The 16,659-nt window shown below is 39.8% G+C and overlaps 1 protein-coding gene across 1 annotated transcript in view; it reads left to right on the top strand.

Moving 5' to 3' along the window:
• Positions 1 to 15,617, top strand: part of SBNO1 (strawberry notch homolog 1) — a 55,042-nt gene extending 39,425 nt beyond the window's left edge. The window contains exons 22-32 of the mRNA XM_080821413.1: positions 1,168 to 1,280; positions 1,370 to 1,441; positions 1,893 to 1,992; positions 4,618 to 4,692; positions 5,350 to 5,496; positions 5,582 to 5,676; positions 5,770 to 5,862; positions 10,259 to 10,396; positions 11,012 to 11,088; positions 12,727 to 12,920; positions 14,103 to 15,617. Of these exons, the coding sequence (XP_080677539.1) occupies positions 1,168 to 1,280; positions 1,370 to 1,441; positions 1,893 to 1,992; positions 4,618 to 4,692; positions 5,350 to 5,496; positions 5,582 to 5,676; positions 5,770 to 5,862; positions 10,259 to 10,396; positions 11,012 to 11,088; positions 12,727 to 12,920; positions 14,103 to 14,245 (1,247 nt within the window). The 3' untranslated portion in view covers positions 14,246 to 15,617. The remainder of the gene's footprint in view (positions 1 to 1,167; positions 1,281 to 1,369; positions 1,442 to 1,892; positions 1,993 to 4,617; positions 4,693 to 5,349; positions 5,497 to 5,581; positions 5,677 to 5,769; positions 5,863 to 10,258; positions 10,397 to 11,011; positions 11,089 to 12,726; positions 12,921 to 14,102) is intronic.
• The last annotated feature ends 1,042 nt before the right edge of the window (positions 15,618 to 16,659 follow it).

Genomic DNA, 16,659 nt, shown 5'->3' with positions numbered 1-16,659 from the left:
TATCAAAACCTATATTTAATGTTCAGTATCTTAAAACATGACACGTGGATTTTGGAGCTGTTTGTGTATTACATTTAAAATTATAGAATACATGAAGCCGTTTCTTATCTGTTTTCAGAAATGTAAAAGATCTGTGTTAGATTTCTTGGTGTTTCTGGCATTGTATCTCATGACGGTGTTCCTCGGGAGTTTCCTCCATCACCGATCTTCAGGATGTGTGTGGTCTGTGTCAGAGCACCTGCCACCTCATGTCCTTTTTAGCCTTTGGTGGCTTTACTGAAGGCATATTGCTCTTCCCTTGTCTTACATGTTTGTGTCCTGATGTGACCTGATGATTTAAAAAAACCAACAGTTTTAGGGGCTCCTGGACAGCTCCGTCGGTTCAGTGTCCGACCCTTGATTTTGGCTCAGGTCTTGATTTCCATCTCATGGGATTGAGCCCTGCATCAGGCTCTGTACTCAGCGGGGAGTCTAGTTGAGAGGCTCTTTTCCTCTGCCTGCCCTCCCCAACCATGTGTGCATTCTCTGTCTCTCCAAAATAAAATCTTTTTAACAAATCATTTTTTGTTTTTGGGGTTTTGTTTTTGTTTTTGTTTTTGTTTTTGTTTTTTGGGGGGTTTTTTGGGAAGAATCCAGAGCAGCTGTGCTTCAGCACCATTGTGGTTAACCCAAGTGGGTCAGAAGTAATAATATGTTTATCATTGAACAGTTCTGTGGCAGTTTGTGTTCTTTAAGGAGGAGTATTCTGAATATGGATGTTTTTCAAGTCAGTTTTTTTATTTTGTACCTTTGGGAGAGTTATAGATATTGTTTTATACATATATACGCGCGTGTGTGTGTGTGTGTGTGTGTGTATGTATATATATATATTTTTTTTTTAAGATTTTACTTACTTATTTGACAGTGAGCATCAGCAGGGAGGAGGGGGAGAGGGAGAAGCCGGCTGCCCTGGAGCAGGGAACCCAATGCGGGACTCGATCCCAGGACCCTGGGATCGTGACCTGAGCCAAAGGCAGACCTGTAACCAACTGAGCCACCCAGGAGTCCATATATTCTTTAATTTTTCCTTGTAATGGTTTCTGAATACCAGCTTAGTATTAAAATGCTAGGAATAGATCTCAGAATACTCTGTATCTAGTGAACACAGTATTTTTAATGTCGTTACAGGACGAACTCATAGATCAAACCAAGTTACTGCTCCTGAGTATGTGTTTCTGATTTCTGAATTGGCAGGGGAACAAAGATTTGCTTCTATTGTTGCTAAAAGACTTGAGAGCTTGGTAAGTTCTTGGGTTGTGTGGTTGTGTGTAAAAGATGGTGAATACAGCCTGTCTTCCGTGCCTTGATTGGAAATTTTATGTCTTGATAGGGAGCACTTACACATGGTGACAGAAGAGCAACAGAATCTAGAGATCTGAGCAGGTTCAATTTTGATAATAAGGTACATTTCAGCTTTCATTATGTCTGAGATTTTGTGGTAGTGGGTGTATCTGTGGTGAACAAAAAGGGAAAGTGGTTACTGTTTAAAAGTTAAAACTGTCCCTTATGGTTTCATTGTAAAATGATAACGTCCTATAAAATTTTCACTTACCACATCTTTGATGATCAGCTCTGCAGTAGAATTCTGTTTTCATTCCTGTTAGAAAAATAGGAATATAATGAATACTTCTGAATGAATCAAGTGTGAATTTCCGGAAACGAAATTACTTGACGTCTGTCGTGTGCATAGGTGTGAGCAGTTTAGTATATAACATTTATATAAAAAGATAATTGAGTCCTACTCGTTTTGAACCTTTGCTACCATAATAGTTTTTATCATGTTCAGTTGGTCATGTGATTAAAATGTATCCAAATGCTGTAACTGGTTAAATTTGTTTGTTTTCTTATTGCAGTATGGAAGAAATGCTTTAGAAATTGTCATGAAATCCATTGTCAACCTAGATTCTCCTATGGTATCACCACCTCCAGACTACCCTGGAGAATTCTTTAAAGGTAACTTTTAAAAGTAATCATAAGAGGAAAATGAGTACTAAGTAGGCCCTAAAACCTTTTGTGACATGTGCTGCTGTTTTCAATCTCTTTGGACATAAACTATATAAAAATTCAGAAATTAAAGATTAATAGACACCTAAGTTAGCCTCTTATAATCAGATCATTAACTTTCATTCACTCCAAGTATTTTGTGCTCTTGACAGTTTATTGGATGTTAATACTAGATTAGTAGAAGAAAGTGGTTTTGTTAAATTAATTTAAAGCTACTATGCCAGGCAGCTTTTAAATTTAATTTTAAAGTATGTTGGTAAATAATCTGTGGAGGTTGGCATAGGGTGTAGATAGAAAAATATTGGCTGTGTATTCATAGTTAAAACTGTGTGATGGATACGTGTATATGGTTCATAGAATGTTCTCTTTACACTTATATGTTTTTGGACATCTATGTATTAAAGAAAAGTCCAGCATAATGCTATAGAAACTCTTTGATTTATCTCTGTAATTGGTAGAATATATTTTGCCCATAAATATAAGTAGTCTAGATGGTTTTGATTTTTTTTTTAAAGATTTTATTTATTTATTTGACAGACAGAGATCACAAGTAGGCAGAGAGGCAGGCAGAGAGAGAGAGGAGGAAGCGGACTCCCTGCCAAGCAGAGAGCCTGATGCGGGGCTCGATCCCAGGACCCTGTGATCATGACCTGAGCCGAAGGCAGAGGCTTTAATCCACTGAGCCACCCAGGCGCCCCTAGATGGTTTTGATTTTTGATTCAGGAAGCTATGAAAATATTTTGGAAAATATGTAGATGTAGGATATTTGAAATATCATCATTGTAGAGTTAGAACTTTTCACTAGAAAGTCCTTCCCAATTGGAAACCAGTATTTAGTATTGGTACAAGCCATATTGATATACTGTCAAGGGGATTTATCACTGATGGCATATTAACAAAGCAAATAAACAATAGACTTTTTTTTCCTTTTTCTTCCATTCTCTTTGCTCTCCTTCCCATAACTTTGGGATTGTGACCTGAGCTGAACACAGAGGCTTAACCCACTGAGCCACCCAGGCGCCCAGATTTTTTTTTAACAGTTGCATAATACTCTGCAGCTGGCTTATACAACAGGTTTTTTTGTCTGTGGGTTTTTTATTTTTTTTTTTTAGTATCATTCCCTTATTGGTATTCAAGTGGTTTTCAATTTTTTGCACCATCACAAACAGTGCTGAAGTTATACGGCTATCCTATATAGATTTTCCCCCATAAGACTAGTTTCTAAAAGGAGGATTTTGGGTTACACAGTTGTCACCTGCAGAATCTAAACAGTTTTATGCATGTAGCAGAGTACTAGCTGATTTATTAAATGTGTAAATAGGATATGACAATGCTTCCTGTTGACCCTGTTCTCTTAACGCCCTTATTCTGTAAGTCTGGGTTGGAACCTGAACATCAGTATTAAAGAAACCCGTAGACTGTCTTCTTAGTAACATAATTCAGAACATGTTAACTGTTACACATATTGCTTATCTTTTGCAGCAGCTTGTCAGTGCTGATAATATGTGGGAGGAAGACAAGATTAATAGCTTATTTACACAATTATTTAATCAGCTAGTCTGTGTGTTCAAAATTGTTTGTGTTCTGTAGATGACAAGTGTATAACCGAAGATTTCTACAGCCAAAGACTGCTATTAGAAAGATGAGATCTGGGGCGCCTGGGTGGCTCAGTGTGTTGGGCCTCTGCCTTCGGCTCGGGTCATGATCTCAGGGTCTTGGGATCGAGCCCCGCATCGGGCTCTCTGCTCAGGAGGGAGCCTGCTTCCCCTTCTCTCTCTGCCTGCCTTTCTGCCTGCTTGTGATCTCTCTCTGTCAAATAAATATATTTAAAAAAAAAAAAAAAAGAAAGATGAGATCTTTTGGGGGCGCCTGGGTGGCTCAGTCATTAAGCGTCTGCCTTCAGCTCAGGTCATGATCCCAGGGTCCTGGGGTCGAGCCGGACACTAGGCTCCTACTCAGTGGGAAGCCTGCTTTCCCCTCTCCACACCCACTGCTTGTGTTCCCTCTCTGGCTGTCTCTGTCTGTCAAATAAATAAATAAAATCTTTAAAAAGAGAGAGAGAGATGAGATCTTTTAATGAGATAATATAGTGTGAAGTTTGAGTACTGTAGGATTTTGGAGTGCCTAAAAGACCTTTGGGGACTGTGTGTTCCATTTAATTCAGCTAATAGGAACTATGAAAAATACCTTAGGCTGTGTTTTTGTGTTTTGTTTTGTTTGTTTATTTATTTATTTATTTGTCAGAGAGAGAGAAGCGAGAGTAAGCACAGGCAAACAGAATGGCAGGCAGAGGCAGAGGGAGAAGCAGGCTCCCTGCCAAGCAAGGAGCCTGATGTGGGACTCTATCGCAGGACGCTGGGATCATGACCTGAGCCGAAGGCAGCTGCTTAACCAACTGAGCCACCCAGGCATCCCCTTAGGCTGTGTTTTAATGCTAGAATTTGTGGTCTCGTTTAGGGGGCCTGAGCGGCTCTGTCAGTTAAGCATCTGAAAAAAGAACTTGATCTAGTTTGATTAGTCGAGTAACAGATCACTGAGTCACTTGGGTTATAAGGTTTTTTAATTTTCTGACAGATGTTCGACAAGGATTAATAGGAGTTGGCCTGATAAATGTAGAAGATCGTTCGGGTATTCTTACTCTAGATAAAGGTAAGAGTATGAGTTTTGTATATAGACATAAAACAGAACTATTGCTCTATCATTACAGACCATTTTCTTTATGCCTTTTTCAACTTGAAGGGGAGGCTTCAAGTTTGTAGTTCTCAGTCCCTCCTTCTGGAGTGCTCATAAAGCACTCTCAGTGGTTTTTGCTACTGTGGTTATTCAAAAGAGATTAAACCTTTATTCTCTCTGCAAAGTAGCAGTTCTCAACCCAGCTTGCATATATGATCAGCTGTGAAGCTTTTAAAAAATACTGAAGACCGTGCTGTTGAGCTCACAGACTTAACGGCACTTAGAACTTTTAACAAGCCAGGATTTCATGTTGGAGAACAAACATTCTCATGTGCTAAATTGTGTTCATATTTTCAGTAAGTGAAGTTTGATGATGCACAAATTGAGTAAGACAACCATCTTTGGAGCATGTATGTGGTCGTGCTGATTGCTAAAGGTAGAAATGGTCAAATTATAGATCTCTTAGAGCCGTGCAAGGTTGTGGGTGTGAGGTAAGACCATGGAGCAGGAAGTGAGACTTGGTCTAGGCTTAGATGAATAAATGTTTTGTTTTTTTATTTTACTACCAGGGGCAAGGGCATTATAATTGCCATTCAGATGTATTAAATCTTTCATACAATCTTGTCCTTGCAGATTATAACAACATAGGAAAATTCTTAAATAGAATTTTGGGCATGGAAGTGCATCAGCAGAATGCGTTATTTCAGTATTTTGCAGACACACTTACAGCAGTTGTTCAAAATGCCAAAAAAAATGGAAGATATGATATGGGAATTTTAGGTAAGTGGAGAAATTTTGAAAATGTCCTGTGTATTCCTAATAAAGTGTTCTTTGTCCATTTACGTGTTGCTTTTTCTTATTCAAGATCTTGGTTCTGGAGATGAAAAAGTGAGGAAAAGTGATGTTAAGAAGTTTCTGACTCCAGGATATTCCACCTCTGGTCATGTAGAGTTATATACTGTAAGTTTGGAAATGTGCACGTTCAAGTGTAACCTCCTGTGATTGGCACTCACAGAAGTGAGTGCAATTTAAGTTGTATTATTTCTTTTACAGATTAGTGTGGAGAGGGGAATGTCTTGGGAGGAAGCTACCAAGATTTGGGCTGAGCTGACAGGACCAGATGATGGCTTTTACTTGTCATTGCAAGTAAGACTCATGTCCTTGCCATGTTAACTGTTCAGATACGTACTGCGTTGTAGCTGCCAGCACTGCAGTTATCTATCCCCTTTGTGGCGGCTTTCTGATTGTTTTTCGCTTTTCCCTGTTTTGATCATTTTTCATTGTAACTGAGTTTGTCCTTCTGCAGACGTTTTGAATTATTACATATTCTTAGTTAATCGGACCTTTTTATTTCATGGTGCAGTGACCTCTAAGCCTCCATAAAGGACTGCATATTTAGTTCTGTATACCTCTAGTAAGCTTTATATCTGAAAGATTCACTTCTTAGTTATTAGTGTAAATAATTCCTTAGGATTTGCGGTAGAGCTCAGGACGAGGGAAGTGTAAATACGTATGTGTGTACATACCCATACATTTACGTGTAGACACATGCACACCCACAGATACGTGCGTGCGGATATATGATCATCCAGAGTCAGGGTACAGTATCTTGAATTTTCCTGTTAAAGACTGTGGAATTTTTATGTCATCTATTTTCTGATATTAATCTGTGTGCTTATTTTTTCTACAGTAATAATCTTTATTCTCCATGGCACACGGGATGATAAAAGATTACAGATAATATACCCCAATATTCCTGAAAATAATTTTGGGAAAAAAGCATCAGCTTTTTTTGCTTTTGCTTCCCCCCATTCTCCCATTCCATTAAAACATAGCTGTGCTACTTCTGCATTGTCAGCATATGGCACTTCTATAGTATGCTTTTCTTTTAATACTTGCTCTTAGCTCTAAAGGTAATTAATTTAAATTTAATGCTCACCTCTCACTAGTCCTTAGGTTGCTGTCTCTGATCATTTTATCTGAAGACTGTCCTGTAGTAGCATCCTCAAGAAGGGTTTATTAGGAGTGTTACTTCCTGAGGTGGTTTGTTTTTAGGTTTATCTGTCTGAGAGAGACACAGAGCACGCATGTGTGTGCCTGCCTGCTCCTGAGCAGGTGGAGAGAGTGAGAATCTCAAGCAGATTCCATGCTGAGCAGGGAGCCTGATACAGGGCCAGATCCCAGGACCCTGAGATCATGACTTGAGCTGAAGGCAGACACTTAACTGGCTAAGCCACTCAGGTGCCCCAGTGCTTCATTTTTGTGACTGAATAACGTTCTGTTGTATGTATGTACCACATTCTGTTTTTTATTTGCCGAATTTTTGGAGAGACCAACTGTAAATGAGGACCAGGTTCTAGATGTAACTGCGTGGAAGAGACTACATATGGTCATGCCAGAGGCAGTGCTAGACCATAGTTAAGCTATCTAGAGCAGGTGTCCCCAAATTTCTTTAGGGTCAGAGAGTAAATACTTTAGGTTTTGTAGGCTATGTGTAGTTTCTACTGACTATTCTTTTTTACTGTTTTTTTTTCTTCCTTTTCCCTACCCTTCCTTCCTTGGTTCCTCCCTTCCTTCCACTGTTTTGAGCTTATTAGCCTCAGGCCCAGTCTGGTCACAGACCTGATTTTACTGGTACCTGATCCAAGAGCAAAGCTGTCAAACTGAATCTGGCTCCTAATTAAGTGGTTTTTGAAAATCTTACTGAGGGCGCCTGGGTGTCTCTGTAGGTTGAGTGTCTCACTCTTGATTTCAGCTCAGGTGATGATCGCAGGGTCGTGAGATAGAATCCCATCGGGCTTTGCGCTCAGTGCAGAGTCTGGTTGAGATTCTCTCCCTCTCTCCCCCTCGGCCCCTCCCCCAGCTCCTGTGTGCTCGTGTGCATGCACTCTCTCTCTAAAATAAGTAAATAACATCTTTTTAAAAAAAGAAAATCTCACTGAGATATTTGTAGATTCACATGAGGTTTTGAGAAGTGATACAGAGAACTTCCTTGTACACCAGTTTAACCAATGGTAACATTTTACAAAACTATAACATGATATCAAAACCAGCATCACATCACTATTACTAATTGTAATGGATTTCTCTATTTTATTTTATTCAGATTTCTCCCTTAGATGGGATTTTATTCAGATTTTATTTTATTCAGATTTCTCCCTTAGATGGGATTTTGATAGGTGCAGATTAGGGTCTTGGTTTTTGGCTTTTCATTCCAAACTGATGCCAGAATTTACACACTGGTAGATTTTGAGGTAGTGCTGATCCACATCTTCCTTTGAGTGGAAGGGTGTGGTGATACTGGTCCTTTGTTACTTCCTGCATGGCAGCAGGTGATTGGATGTGAGGAGAGGCAGCCTTAGAAGGGGCATCGATCTAGGAAGGTGCAGGTGTTTGAAACTCCACAAAAGTAAGCAGACATGCGGGACGCCTGGGTGGCTCGGTGGGTTAAGCCTCTGCCTTCGGCCCAGGTCATGCTTTCAGGGTCCTGGGATCGAGCCCCACATGGAGCTCTCTGCTCAGTGGGGAGCCTGCTTCCCCCTCTCTCTCTGCCTGCCTCTCTGCCTACTTGTGATCTCTCTCTCTCTCTGTCAAATAAATTAAATATTTTTAAAAAATAAATAAGCAGACATGCTTTACGATGTTTACCATATGTTAACATTAGGAAAACCAAGTCAGAATTACTTTTATTTCCACTGTAGTGTGATGATTTATTTTGTGATTGTAATGAAATAATTTGACGCGGTAGAGACAGAGCGCGCTTTTATATGCTTTAAACACGGTCCTCTAAGTATAATTTTATTGAATGTTTCACATCAACTGATAAAACATGTAAAATGTAATTTTTACCTTAACCATTGTTATATAGACTTTGTAGTAATTATATAATGTTTCAAATCATTTGAACAAGTAAACAGTAAAGGATCTTTAATATCCATGAAGAGAAAAGTAGAATACTGTTTTTTTCTTTTATCAGTGTAAGAATTACTTTTTTTTTTTAAGATACTTATTTATTTGACAGAGAGCGGGAGAGGGAGCACAAGCAGGGTGAGTGGGAGAATCAGGCTTCCCACTGAGCATGGAGCCCAACATGTGACTCAATCGCAGGACCCTGAGATCATGACCTGAGCTGTAGGCAGATGGTTAGTGACTGAGCCACCCAGGCACCCCAAGAATTATCCTTATATAAAAAACAGCTCAGTGAGCAATTTGTTTTGTAGAAGAGCTGGCAAAGTATCTTTACTTTAAAACTTTTCTTTTTCCTTCAGTTTTGCTCCAGAGATTATTGCTTGGAAATTGTTTGCCATTCTTAGAGGAGATACGGATTTTCTAATGTTAATTTTCCTTTAATTTAATGGGCCTTTTAATAACTCCTTCCTCTTAGCATTTCTGCCATAAGTCCAACTCTTCTAAAAAATTAAAAATATAGGGGCGCCTGGGTGGCTCAGTGGGTTAAGGCCTCTGCCTTCGGCTCAGGTCATGATCCCAGGGTCCTGGGATCGAGCCCCGCATCGGGCTCTCTGCTCAGCAGGGAGCCTCCTTCCTCCTCTCTCACTGCCTGCCTCTCTGCCTACTTGTAATCTCTGTCTGTCAAATAAATAAATAAAATCTTTTTAAAAAAATTTAAAAATATATGTAACTTCCATCATTTGTCTGATGCATCCATTTCTTCCACTTCTACGTACATATTTATGTATTATTTGCTCAACATTTTGGCTTTTTTCTGTCATAGCTTTACTGTTTACAAATCATGTGACATCTCACTTCACTCTTAATGGCAACGATGGGGAGAAACAGCCGTGATGGGTTAGTAGATGAGTGCAGGGAACCATGGGTGATCGAAATCATCTTGGAGGTTATGTTTCATTGTACTTCAAGGAGAGGAATATTTATTATTATTTTTTAAAGATATTTATTTATTTATTTGTCAGAGCAAGAAAGGACACAAGCAGAGAAAGCGGAAGGTAGAGGGAGAGGCAGGCTCCCCACCTAGCAGGGAGCCTGATGTGGGACTCGATCCCAGGACCCTAGAATCCTGACCTGAGCTGAAGGCAGATGCTTAACCGACTGAGCCACCCAGGCATCCCGAGAGAAACATTTTTTAACAATGTTTTATTATGAAAAATTTTAAACATAGAGTTAGAGGTAAAAGGATTTTCCTCCAAAGACCCTGCCCCACTACCTAGACTCCCCCCTCATGGATGTCTGAGGCAAGAACATGGACTAGAATAAGCACAGTTAATCTCCACTGGACACTAGTGGTAAAAGCTTTATTCAAAACAATCTTCTAAGGAGTATCTTGGCCCTCAACGTATGTGTTCAGCATACCGCACATTTAGGACCCAGGAACGTTCATTTGGGTGGGGCCTCGTGAAACTCAGGTAGATGAGCAGCTGCCATCCTTGTCCACAGTTACCGACCCATGTGCTTACTCAGCATTGGTCTTTCAGAGGATTGATTAGCTAATGTGATGGTGCAAACAAGTTTATCTTCAACTGTGCAGCACGAATCCTTACACTTTCTCGCTTTTTTTTTTTAATAGATAAGGAACAACAAGAAAACTGCCATCTTAGTTAAAGAAGTGAACCCTAAAAAGAAGCTTTTCTTAGTTTATAGACCAAATACTGGGAAACAGCTCAAATTAGAAATTTATGCTGACCTAAAAAAGAAATATAAGAAGGTATTTTTTCATTTGTACACCTTATACTATTTATGAGTACTTGTTTTATAACATGTTGAAACTGTTTAGGAGAGCTATATGTCTGTATTTAAGGTGGTTTTGTCAATTTTTCCTATTTGATTATTGGAAAATTGTCTTCAGAAAACATGTTGTCAAGTGTTACTACATTTAACATCCCAATCTTAATGTTATCAACCATTAAGAAAATTGTAAAATGATTATTTGAAACAGCTTGTGTTGTCAAAAAAGGAAACTTCCAGTGCTAACTACAGAAATTAGAACCGCCATATTTATATTTTGCAGAGATTTATAGAAAAACAGTGAATGACAACGTTTTTTCCTAACATTACTGTTAAATTTTTAGTATTACCTTACATTACTGTTTTTCCTGGCCAGTTTCACTTGTAAACAATTGTGATTAAACCAGCTGTTTGAAACATTTATTACATAGGAAGTCCCTAATGGCAGGACTTCTTGAGTGGCACGCAAATGCAGCCAGTAGCAAGGGCCAGATTGTCCATACTGAGATGTGTGTTGGCTTAAGAGACCATAAGAAGGCGACCAGGTTGTTTAAAACAATACTGTTTCAATGGAATTTTCGTCTTATTTTCACAGGTAGTCTCAGATGATGCCCTGATCCACTGGTTAGATCAGTATAATTCATCTGCAGATACTTGTACTCATGCCTATTGGTTAGTATTTTCATGTTTCTCACCATATTATCCAAAATGTATTCAAGATTTAATTTAAAAACACCTTCACTCTCTAGCTGTCTAAGTCCACGAGAAGATTATTGTTAGGTGTCATTCCTTCTATCAGAAATGTCTGCGGACCACGCATACTGGGTGTCCCCTCTGCTCTTCACTAACGCTTGTAACTTCTGACCGTCGTCGGGCCATACGGACTTGACTGTCATTCTTCTTGCTGAGACTTACTTTTTCTCCCTCCTGTTCTTCTTCCTTGCCTTCCTTTATTTTTTTTCCCCCTTTCTTTTTTTAAAAAAGCTTTACTGGTGTCCCAGATCAGTTTCATTTTTAAGGCTAGGGAACTTGTAGGAAACTAAGAGTTGCTGACAGCACCAGAAAATGTGTTGTTGAGCCTGGGAACTGATCCTGCTGTGCTACTAGGTTGGCTCGAGGGCTATTCTTTCAAGTCACAATGTAATAAATGCCTCTTAACAGTGTTCATTTCAGGGTCTTGTATGGGATATTTTAATACATTACAGATCATAGGTCTCAATGTTTTCTTACCCATATAACAGTCAGTTGGGTGTCCAGCCAACTTTATGAAAAGGAATATAGGATGTAGATGAATTTTAGCTAGGTGCTTTTTAGACACATGTAGGTAGGTAAATTTGATAGGAGCAGTGTTTTTTTTTTTTCATTTTGAGAGCAAATTTTTCATTTTGAGAGCTTTTGGAAATTAGAAAAAGTTCTCAAGATAAAATATTTTTAAACTCTTTTTTTTTTTTTTTTTTTTTTTTTTTTTTTTTTTTTTTTTTTAAAGATTTTATTTATTTATTTGACAGAGAGAGATCACAAGTAGGCAGAGAGGCAGGCAGAGAGAGAGGAGGAAACAGGCTTCCTGCTGAGCAGAGAGCCCGATGTGGGGCTCGATCCCAGGACCCTGGGATCATGACCTGAGCCGAAGGCAGAGGCTTTAACCCACTGAGCCACCGAGGCGCCCCTCAAGATAAAATATTTTTAAAGTTAACTTACAGAAGTTCTCTCTAAAACATTTGCTTTGAGTATTAGCAAGAAAAGTGCCCAATACTGTGTGTTTTCTTGAATTATTATTTGAAAGATGATTTTATCGATGAATTGTCTAAATAATTTTAACCATAAACCATGTCTTCCTTTTTTACAGTATTTAAAAAATTTTATTATTTTGGTTTGCTGAGGCCTTTCCCAGTTCATGATTTAGAATATATTGGTTTAATAATTTTTAGAGGCAACGCAGAATTATTTGATAAGCTAACATTAATATAGTAAACTGATGGATGTTAAAATGACAGACTTTTTAAATGGATATTGAATCAGTAAGTTAACCCTTTTACAGGGAGTCAGGCCCCAGAAATTTTATTTTCTAAAATAAATCTTAGAAACTTAAAAAATTGGCAGTAATACCTTAAATTGGAAAGGATGATCCAGTATGTTAAAGGATGTAATCTAAGAAACTGTCAGTAAAGAAGGGCAAATTGTGCCAGGACATTGTCCAGTTGAAACCTAGGTAGACTTTGTGAGACACGTGTGTGTGTGTGTGTGTGTGTGTGTGTGTGTGTGTGTGTATGTATGTGTATACATATATATTTTCCCCCCTATCTGTCCTAGGCGTGGCAACTGCAAAAAAGCCAGCTTGGGATTAGTTTGTGAAATAGGTCTTCGCTGCCGCACGTATTACGTATTATGTGGCTCCGTTCTGAGTGTCTGGACAAAAGTTGAGGGTGTTCTAGCGTCTGTCAGTGGCACAAATGTGAAGATGCAGATAGTTCGGCTAAGAACAGAGGATGGACAACGTATTGTAGGTGAGTCTGATTTTGGGGGGTTGAGTTATTGGAAAAAATCAGAGCCTTTTAAAAAAATTTTTGATTCTTACATTTTAAAAATCTCAGTATCTATTCTGGTAGTGGAATAGAGCTTGATTTATATGTTCTTAAAAGGCTGAACGGAAGTTAAGCCTTCGAATGGTCATTGTTGATTCTGGCTGAAGTTATGCTATGGTCATTTACCTTACGCTGCTCTCAGCTGTTCCTGCTCCCCTTCCTCATCGTTGCCATCTGCGCAGCCTTTCTTGTGTAAAGACTAAGCCCGCCTCTTGCCAAGGAGTCCTGGAAGTCTGCTGTTTGACGTTCACTGAGTCCACATCGAGACTGAAAGGAATGTTGCTGTGCACAGAGGCCGGCCTGGAGCTGTGCAGAGAGTATGGGCAGAGCAGGCCAGCTGCACCTACTGCTCACTCACAGGCTTTGCAGGGAACTTTCCCTGTCCCTCCACGTTTGTTTCATTTGCCACAGCCTTCCTTTTTTATCTCGGGTTGCAGATTGGCAGTCTGTGGGCCAGAGGTAGTCCATGAAAATTTTTTTGACCCTCAGATATTTTCAGTTGTTGCAAGTTTGCATTTGAATTAGTTGCCAACATTTAAAGGTCAGAAGCCTGGCTTTTCATTTTCTCAAAAGGTGCTTGTGTGCGCACACACAGCTGTGTACACGCACCAGCTTCTGTGACACATCGAGCCCTGTTCCCAGATGAGAGGAGTTCAAGTTCCTTTGCCAGGACATCTACTTTCCCCCGCTTGCTAACATCTGTACTGTGACCGCTTGGCAGTTAACCTGCTTCAGCCAGCCTTTGAACTGGCAACCACTGTCCTGTGCTCTTTCTGCTACGTTAGCACTTGCCAGAGAAGTTTGTGTTGATGTGCATTTGTGGGGCTGCGAAGACAGATCGGGAGGCACTGTACGTGACCCTTCCGTTCCGCCGCCAAGTTGGTGTTGCTCAGACATGCAGATGCTTAGGTCTTTGTGGGTGACGCTGCCGAGGAATTAGGTTACTTCTGAAGGGGCCATTTCAGTTATTAGGTATTTATTTCATTTTTGTGTGGCGTCGTCTTCGTTACACTTAATAGTGTGCTTCACTTGGAATGTGCTGCAAAGCGGGAATATATGGCTGTCTTGGACGCACCCTCCCAAAATTCTTGTTTCTAATTGCAGGTTTGATCATTCCTGCAAATTGTGTGTCTCCACTTGTAAATCTCCTGTCAACTTCAGACCAGTCTCAACAGCTTGCGGTCCAGCAGAAGCAGCTCTGGCAGCAGCGCCACCCGCAGAGCATCGCCAACTTGAGCAACGCGTAAGAACAGACAGGTTTCGACATGGATGTATCTGAAATGCTGTTGAAGCATATCATTTGCATAAAAATCAGGGACAGTTTCCAAAGAATTATAATTTTTTTTTCAGTTGTGCTCTCTCTAGTTAATTTTTTTGGGAGTAAGGACAAACCTGGAATAGATAGCAAAACTGAAAATCAGCAGTGCCGATGGGGGTACATATGTCTTTCCTTTGCTTTTCCCATGGTACTTCCCATATGCTTTTACTTTGGGTGAGCAGAGGGATATGTGCGCGTGCGTGTGTGTCTGTTTGTTTGTGAGTTTGTTAAAGGCTACAAACCACAATTGGTTTAAAAATGCTTGGAACTTCCCAAACTGGCTTTACTTTTATGTTACACAGTGCTCAGGGTTAACGCAGTACATCCATGCAACTGCTGTGGGAGTTCTCCCCGGATGCATGTGTTTTGAGTCTATAAATATAGAAAATATATATTGGTTTCTTTTTCCAACTTATTAAACAATAGGTTTATTAAAGCATGAAATGAAAGGTTGCATATCATGCATTCAGGTTCTTTTCTAGTTTTTGTTCTGACAGTGCATGTCTTTGAAAGCATGCGTAAACAAGACTAAAACAAGTCAAGTAACGGAGAGAAACGTTTGTAGATGTACAGCATTGGTTATTGCATTTTTATAGTGTTTATACCTGGGTATTGCTTCTTACCCTGCAAATCTCATCCCCATCCCCATTCTCCCTGCCCCAGGTTTCTGGTCAAGGTAATGAGTACATACATTTTTTTGTGGTAAAACTCTTAAAAAGTTAATTTTAATGTATTAATAGTATTCCTAATGTGTGCTGCAAAAATGGCTACAAGCCTGCTTTTCTTAAAATTACATTTTCCTTAACTTAAAGATAGTTTTAGAAAGAAATACAAATTGGCTTCCTTCTTGCAAACAATCTTTTTTGTTACTTCATTATCTTAATTTGTCACTCATAAAAAAGGAAACCGTACTTGAGCTGTAAACTAGACAATGAGGAGACACTTGAGGCTTCTGCTGTATGTTTATTTCTTGTTGTTATTGTTGTTACCCAGTAACGTGAATATTGTTTAATGTGTTGTAAGACATTGTAGAGTTTATCTCAAGCTGTTAAAAATGGTGATGTACAAATGTGAATAGATACTTATCTACAATATGGGTGAGTTTTGTTTCGCCTATAATAGATGTTTATAAAAACAAGTGAGGGGACAATTGGTTTTTTTGTTTCCTTTTGTTTCCCCCCCCCTTTTTTTTGCTTGCACAGGTTGCACTATTGAAAAATTGAGATTGTATAAACCTGGTCAAAAGCTACAAGATACCACAATCTTGTAGATGTCCAATAAAAAGTTATGATACTAACCAGAAGTGGACTCGTGTTTAGGCCCTCACCACCTTCAGAAGCAGTCCGTGACGGGGACTCCGCAGAACTCGAGTGTTGCTCGGCGCTCGGAGAGCCTTCTGTTTGGACTTCTGTCGGGCTCACCCTCGAAGCGGAGATGGTGTCGAGGAAGGGGTGAAGTGATTGTTCTTTTGAATGTTGCTCAAATTGAATTGTTCTTGTTTGTTACTTTTTAAACTTCTAGCCGAATCAGGTGGGATGTATGTTCAGTGAAGGCAAGCTAGGGCTTTCCTCTTCCTGTGTTCCTTTAAGCCCTAGTTCGCTTATGTCAAGTTTACCGTAAGTTTCCTTTGGATTTATTTATTCTTAATACCTAGAAGAACACATTGACAGTGATTTCTGTTCTTTGGCATGTTTTGCCAAGTGGATGCAACTTTTCTTCTCAGTCTAGGCTCTCTATCTCAGGCACTGATCCATCTGAAGATCGACCCGTGTTCCTTGTGAGGGCAGATCGTCCCACCTGCAGCAAAGCTTCTTAGTTAGTTCCTCTCCGTTGAAACCGGGAGCCTGCTCAGCATCCATCAACACGCTGAAGTGAAAGAGAGTTGGGGACAGGAACCCTAACAGTCCTGCTCCCCTCAGTGAGACAGAATGGCAGGGTTAGAGAAGACAGATTTCTCATAGGCTCTTGGCCCAGCTTCCCTCTTTTGTGTGTGGGGTTATCTTTGTTGCAGGGTGTGCTTATTTCCAAGCATCAGTACAAGGATTCTATAGCATGCGGTTAATTGACTCCCACAATTCCTGATGTAACGTTTGCCCTTTGAACAGCTATCTTGATGCAAAGGGCATAGGTATGTTCTGTTCTTTGAGGAACAGCTTTGTTTTGCTTTTAGAAATAAGGTCCAGAAGTAAGGCCTCTGAAAAGTCTCCAAGGAGACCTCAAAAAGGCGACCAGTGTAAATGGAGGGGGACCCGAGGTCGCACATGCCCCTGTCCATCATACCCATCATGGCGTGGGGTGTGTTAAGCACCAAGAGTCTGCTGCTCATCCCCTTCTCTGGAGGTT

The sequence above is a fragment of the Martes martes genome (assembly GCF_963455335.1).
Source record: "Martes martes genome assembly, chromosome: 13".
NCBI lineage: Eukaryota > Metazoa > Chordata > Mammalia > Carnivora > Mustelidae > Martes > Martes martes.
The sequence above is the reverse complement of the archived record's forward strand: the minus strand, read 5'-3'. Positions and strand labels throughout refer to the sequence as shown.